Source organism: Camellia sinensis, chromosome 2, assembly GCF_055761805.1.
Source record: "Camellia sinensis isolate YWXY chromosome 2, ASM5576180v1, whole genome shotgun sequence".
NCBI classification, from domain to species: domain Eukaryota; kingdom Viridiplantae; phylum Streptophyta; class Magnoliopsida; order Ericales; family Theaceae; genus Camellia; species Camellia sinensis.
In genome coordinates this window covers 86,534,768-86,542,549 of record NC_138962.1, presented here as the reverse complement: position 1 = coordinate 86,542,549, position 7,782 = coordinate 86,534,768, and the positions used below count along the sequence as shown (strand labels likewise).

The window sequence follows — 7,782 nt, the reverse complement described above, 5'->3', positions numbered from 1 at the left end:
CATTTACAAATAGAACAAAATGACCTCGGGTTCAATTCTTCATGCTACAAGCATGTTATAAAGGCAAAACGACCTTGGGTCCATTTTATTTCAAAACGGCCTCAGGCCCATTACTCATTTCAAAACGGCATCGGGCCCAACATCATATGCACATTTCATACCAAAACAACCTCAATCCCACTTATTCATTTCAAAACAGCCTCTGGCCCAATTTCTTATGCACATTTCATATCAAAACAGCCTCGGGCCCACTTATACAAGATGACCTCAGGTCTAACATCATATGCGCATTTCATATCAAAATGACCTTAGGCCCATTATTCATTTCGAAATGGCCTCAGGACCATCATTCATTTCAAAACGGCCTTAGGTCCAACATCTTATGTATATCACTTGTCAAAACGGCCTCAGGCCCACTTATACAGTTTGCACTTAGCGACATCCAAATTCATTTGTGATCCAAACAATGGAATCCTCATTCATGATGCAAAATCACAATTCAAAAAACTTACATGTGAGTAGCATTTCAAAATAGCATATATGAACATATCTTTACTAGAGTATTACTCACAGTGTTCAGTAGTTGGATTTGTCCTCGTGTTTGACCCTACACAATTTCATAACACAGGGGTCACAAAGCAATTCAATCCGTTCTTAACTTGTTTATTTCTCTTAGGCCTCATTCTTTTCCCTTTAGTTCATTTACAATGTTCAATGCATAACTAAGAGTGCTTAGAAATGGAAAAGAATGGAAAATAGAACATAAAACAGCTTTTCAAAATTTTCTAAAACAGGGCACCCCGCTCGAGCGCAGCTTTGGCCGCTCGAGCGAACCCCTTGGGTCTGCAAAAGTACTGGTTACCCCATTTTTACGCTCGAGCGTGACTCTAGTCGCCCGAGCCAAGAGTCAAAACATGTGAGTGGCCGCTCGAGCGCAACTTCTTCCGCTCGAGCGGGCATCACTGTCTGCAAAACTTCTGGTTGCTTGCATTCTCCGCTCGAGCGGCAATTCTTTTGCTCAAGCGGAGAGGTCAAATTCTGGGATTTTCCAGAGTATGTTTGAGCTTCAAAACTTGGTTTCAACCAATGTAACTTATATCATAAGGCTTATATTTCTACCATATAACTTTTAACAAGAATATAAGGGCTAATTTTACAAGATTTGAACCTCAAATTCACATAAATCTATCTCATAAACTCAAATCATATGAAACTCACTTCATAACTTCAAAGCTCATGCAAATTAATTTCCATATCATTTTGAATTATACATGCATGTGAAATATAGGCTTCATTTTCAACTTAAATAGTACAAATGATGAGCAACTTCATGAAACTCAACATTATCATGCTTGCATGTGCAATTTGGTGCCAAATCCTTCATCACTTTAGAGATCATCTTTCAATTCTTTCCTTGATGACATAAATCCTTAAAATTGAGATTCATATCATGATAATTCATGCTTGCATATGCCAATAGCCTTCAATTCATCATAAAATGTATGTTTGTACTCAAATATGCAAACTCATGACAATTCTTCACATGCATGTACATATAAACTTCAAATTCAACTCAATTCATGTTCTTGATTACAATTTATCTTTGAGTTCACATAATTACAACTCAAACTCATGAATTCATGTCTAACTACTCACCTAGAGGCTCCAATCTTCCAATTCGTAGATAATTCTTGAGCCTAGCCTTTCAAATATTGAATTCTCTTGCAAAAATCTACAAGGATGGCTTCTCTGTCTCTAAATCGGCCCTCACTCTCTCTCTCTCTCTCTCTCTCTCTCTCTCTCTAGAGTGTAATCTCAGCTAAGTGTGAGAAATGAGATCAATCTAAGCTCATACGGCCCATATCTATACACTTGGCTAATCAACTTAATTAAGGCCAATTAACTAAGCTTAAATTAATCAATTTAATCCAATTATTTTGATACGAATCAGTTTTTAATTAAATTTCGCCATAGGCTCTAAAAACTATGGCGATCATAATAAACCAACCAATTTTGGTTTCTGTAGCCGATAAGGCCTTCAATTTTCAGTTCAAAGTATAGATTCTAATAGATTTTCCTATGGTGAACAGATACAAAGCCAAAATCACATATAATCATGCAATTAACACCCAAATTCAAATTAAGCATATAATTACAAAAATAATCATGATTAATTAACATAGCACAAGACAGGGTTATCACAATCTTCCCCCTTTTAGGAAGTTTGGTCCTCCAAACTTATTTTACCTTTAGTCGAAAACAATTCAGAATACTTTTATTCAAGGATTTCAATCCTTTTGATAGTCATTTGCTCAGTCTCTGAATCAAGCAATACTCTGTCCTCAACCATTCGGAGGTCTACCTTTTCTTCCATACAAGGCTTCACACGATGCTATATGGAACTAGAGGAAAAGCCGTTGTTGTAGGCAATTTCTGCCAATAGTGAATAGGTCTTTCCGACTTCCCTGAAAATCTAATGCATACATTTGGAGCATTTCTTCCAAAATCTAAAAGTTCTTTCTGATTATACATCGATTTGCGGATGAAAAGCAGCACTGAATCATAATTCAGTTCCCATTGCCTCTTGAAGGCTTGCCAAAATCTAGACACAATTTAGGATTCCTATCTGAAACAATAGATATTGGGACCCCATGCAAACGAGCAATCTTATTGATGTAAACAATGGCTAGTCTATAAGCATCCTTCAAAGATTTTACAGGAAGGAAATGAGCAGACTTAGTAATTCTATATACAATAACCCACATGGAACTTATACCTAGGGTGTCCAAGGTAGTCCCACAATGAAATCCGTGGTCACAGGTTGAAGTAGCTCTACCTATATCTGATGTTCGACTTTGACTTGTTGGCACTGAAAACATTTAGACACAAATTCAACAATTTCCTTCTTCATGATAGGTCACCAACATATTTACTTCAAATGTCAGCTAACTTTACCATAGAAGTTTGATCTATTCCCTTGTCACAGAAGTTCAATTCATTCGGCAATTCACGATTCAATTCAGTATTTGGTTCAGTGACTCATCACAGTTATCCAAGGTCAATCAAAAGTCTTCAGGAATATAAAGTGGATCCAGACACCGATTCCCATGTCAGCAAAGGTAACAACGAGCAATTAACGACATGACGTACATAATTTACATACTTCCATAGCATCAATTGTAAAGTACAATAATACCAAAGTAATCAATCTCTAACATAGCATATATGTTCTCCACCATTCACAGTTTACAATTCGATTTTATGTTCCATCATAGTCATTCAACATTATTCGGCAGTCATCAACAGCATAAAGCAAATCCATATATTAATCCCATAACAGCAAATATAATACCGAGGCAATCAATCACGAGACATACTAAATTCATATACTTCTAGGTAGTTGAGGTTTTTAAGCCTATGTAATGTTCATTATCAAACAGATCATGGTAAATCATTTCCATAGTATCGGGTTTAAAACACGATATCACAGAAGCAGCCACTCTCTAAAACGATCAATTACTGGACTTGCACAATTCAGTTTATTCATAACACATATATCCCCCATAGCTGATGGTTGATTCTTAATAGTGTTCATGATTAGATCAGTCTATTGGCAGTCCACATGCGATTTTTGTCATAAGGTAATCGTTCAGACAATTCAATTCCCATTAGAAATGTAATTCGGTCATTCGTTCGTAAACAATTCATAATCCCCCGTAAACAAATTCAAATCAGACAAGGGTTTTCCAATCAAACATAAGTCCTATCAGATCAGATCAAATCAAATAAAGTTCGGTCCAAGGTCACAGCTAATTCGTTTAGGTAGACAGTCAGCAGTTCTTACAGTTATATCAAAGTCATGTCATGATAATTCATATTGTCTCATAGTCATATCAGTAGGCATCATGTCATAGTCAATAGTTTCACAATCGCTTTAAGTTCATCTATTCTCAAGATCATACATCACAAAAGTTCATACCAAGCGTGTCAGGTCATATAAAGTGTGGCATTCTCCAAATAAGTTCACATATAGATATACAGGTATGCGGTTGTTCATAACATAAAGTTCTTCGGTGGCACATATAGACTTCATTATGCAAGTATTCCAAACAAATCATATTGTCACAAATCGTAGTTCTAATAGTCTAGTCAAATAGACTAGTCCATCTTAATCAAGCAAGATACACCGTCACACATAATAGAATTCATCATTCAGTTGCCCAATCCGGTCACATAATCACAGAGTCATAATGTCGATGGTCTAGTCGATAGGAACAAGTAATATAACAAATTGTCCCCGAGCAAGGGTATGGATATACATATATATATATATATATGTCCAAAATCAATCACCATTCCAAGTAAAAATGTCAATCAACACATAGGCATTACTTTCATTACCGAAATTAAGGCAGAGGTACTACATCATTACCCTCAAATACAAATTCTTTATGTCTGGGTGGTCTAAACAAAGCCTGTTTTGTTCACATCAAAATGCCTAATATCAAGAGGCAACAAATTTATAATAACGTGGCATTCCCAACACATATTTCACAAGCACGGTATACAAATGAATACAAAATAGATTCCCAATATGGAGCAGATACACACAATAGACAAGGCGATGATTCTGTGGGTCTATTCAATTTAGATGCAGACACAGTAGATACAAAAATGTGTGTTAACCCCGAATCTATTAGCACATAAGCATCTTGATTGCAAATAGAGAGGGTACCTGAGACATCTGCCTCTGTATTTCGTGGATCACCTGGGATGAGTGCAAAAACTCTCTCTTGTCTTAATGTGTCTCTAGTAGTAGCGGGTCTAACAGTATTTCCCAGATATGCAGTTGATCTGGCTGAACTATTGATTGGCCTCCCACTTTTCTGTAGTTCTCGTTGGGTACAATCTCTTGCCATATGCCCTACCCGACCACATCTAAACCAAGCACCCGAACTCTGATAGCAAACCCCACAATGTTTCTTACCACATTTGTTACAAGTCGGTGCTGAGTTCCTTAAGAAACTAGAACTCGATGAACCCCGTACTCCGTTTCTTAAACATTTTCTTCTTCATAAAGAAACCTTGCCTCTTGCCTTTCCCTTCATGGAGTTTATTATGATTCTGATTGGCTATATTAATTTCCAATGTCAAAGCTTGGTCCAATACGTCAACATAAGTAGATAGCTTTAACACATTCACTCTTTCCAGAATTTCATTACGGAGACCACCCTCAAACTTTCTCGCTTTCTTATAGTCAGTGTCGGCCATGTGCAGTGCAAATTGAGCCAATTCTATAAACTTGGCCTCATATTCTGCCCATGTCATGTCACCTTGTTTAAGCCTCTCAAATTCGGACACTTTTCTGTCATGAGCCCCTTGCGAAAAATACTTGTTGTAGAAGATCCCTAAAAACTATACGTAGTCAATGCCCTTATTATTTTCTCAAATCATCATCCACCATCGTCTTGCCTCGTCTCCGAGTGTAAAGGTAGTCAACAGTACCTTCTGTGATTCGGTGCATGGAAATACTTCAAATAGCTTTTCAATGCGAAGAACCCAAGCTTCAGCCTTCATTGGATCCACTCCTCCGTGGAACTATGGTGGGTTCATTTTCTTAAATTCTTTAGTAAGAGCTATTGTTCGATCATCATTTAATAATTCTTGTGCAAGCTGGTCCAGAGGTGGAGGCTGTGGTTATTGCCACTATTGTTGCCATTGTTGTTGTTGCCTCAGCGTTTCAGCCATTTCCTGCATTATTCTTTCCATCCTATCCATTCTTGCAGTAGAGGATTCTTGTAGTTCATCAGCTCTTGTTCTCACCATTATTTGATTGATCTTGCATTATTTCTAAATAAAAGGTATACACACATATGTATAGATAGGCAACAATTCATCTCCCATGTAATCCCATAGTTCACATTTCAGAACGTTGAGCATATTCTTGATGCATTCAAATACATACTTATTGCTCATTTGGACAAGTGTGTGAGTTATTAACTCATGCTCTGATACCACTCTATCACGACCCAAACCCGCCTCTATAGATTTAGCGTCGTAACAGGCCAGCAATCACGAGATTACCCACGGCCTCTTAACATAATCACAAAATAAGGGGCTTGCAGAAGCAAACGTCATAATAATTTGTCCAATGAGCTGGTGTGTAAATGGCACCTAACAAAAACTTTTCACATATACGTACATGCAAAATTAAAAGATATCTAGAATCAATTCATACAACCATGGCTTTCACAATATAAGACCCAAATAGACCTTCAATTCATCATAAAATGCATGTTTGTACACAAATATGCAAACTCATGACAATTCTTCACATGCTGTAGACATCCCCAAATGCCCCGAGAGAAATCTCGTTTTGTTCATTTGGGCTCACAACAGTTCGGACTCAAATGTCACGGTTCTTAATCTGATCTCGCAAAGTGCAATGCAAGATTGATAAATCACCAAAGAGTCCAAGTCCGGCAAATCGTTTTGGAAAACAGATTTTTAGAAAGAAGTGCCAAACATGGACTGCTTTGCCAGATACAGAGTCGCCACCTAAATATTTTATTTTGTGAGAAATTTAGGAAACCCTGACTCGTGCCTAAGGCCACGTGCCCATCATCACCAAAGTTGCCTCGGCTCGGGAATTTGGGTACGATTGGGGAAGGTTATTTCATGAGCACCCCCGCTCGCCCGATCAAAGATCGGCCTCTACTAACCACGATATCGAGTTTTGAAAACATTATGTGCTCTTATTCCGGTTATTAGCCTAGAATTACTATGTGATGCACACAACATGATGAAAATGAAGCAACAACACACATGCAATCATGCACAAATGCAAGGGACCAAACCTAAGGCACAAAGTGCAACTCCACCAAAGCATGGTAAGCATGAAATATGGCATACAATCACATATTTTCCAGCTCTGAAATGACATGCAAGATGGTCCCGAAACATGCAAACACCTCACACAATGCATGCTAGATGGCCCAAATACCGAAACTAGTGAAGTGGATTACACTATAGGTACCCAAAGAAATGCACAAATGACCCAACCAACCCCAAACAGTCCCTATGCAGGTCCAAGACAGTGGGAAAATGGCGTAAAATGATGGCTCAAAATGCATGGAAATGAAGCTCATGCAATGGTCCATAAACGAGGCATACAAGCACAACTCTCAAATGCATTTAAAAAGTGGAAAACATGGGAATATAGCATAAGTATAAGCTCTGAAATAGCATGCTCAATGACCCCAAAACATGAAAACACCTCAGTATAAGCATGCAATAGGCTCCAAAACTCAAAGCTAGGCAAGGGTATTGAACTACAACCATGCATAGCAAGCATCATTCGACCATAAGGCATAAAAAAAGAGCTAAGGTAGTCCAAAACATGCACAAAATCAATTTAAGGCATGGCCAAAAAGTGCTATAATCAAGAGCCAAAACAACATGCAATACAAGCTAGTGAAGAGGGTTTACACTACAAGTATACAAGGCATTCAAGGGGCCACTAAACCAGCAAAAGTTAGAGGTATGACATGTCAAATAAAGCCCAAAAACCCACTGAAACATGGTCAATGCAAGCAAGAATGACATGCTCCTTTGATAGGTCATAAAGAGGGTTGTTCTACACATGCAAGATGGACACCCAATATGACAAAACCACCTCTGGAAAGAGGTTATTCAGGCCCTAAAACTCACTGAAAAGGGCCTGAAATGAGGCTGGGAAACATGCAAGTATAGGCTCCTTTGATATTCTATGAAGAGGGTTAT

At 38.0% G+C, this 7,782-nt stretch overlaps 1 protein-coding gene across 1 annotated transcript; it reads right to left on the bottom strand.

Annotated features, from left to right (window-relative positions):
- Positions 1-5,025: 5,025 nt before the first annotated feature.
- On the bottom strand, positions 5,026-5,577 carry LOC145815088 (uncharacterized). The gene is made up of 2 exons (XM_082911964.1): positions 5,506-5,577; positions 5,026-5,415 (listed from the first exon to the last, which is right to left on the bottom strand). The coding sequence occupies exons 1-2, from the start codon at positions 5,575-5,577 to the stop codon at positions 5,026-5,028; spliced, it is 462 nt and encodes a 153-aa protein (XP_082768090.1).
- Positions 5,578-7,782: the final 2,205 nt, after the last annotated feature.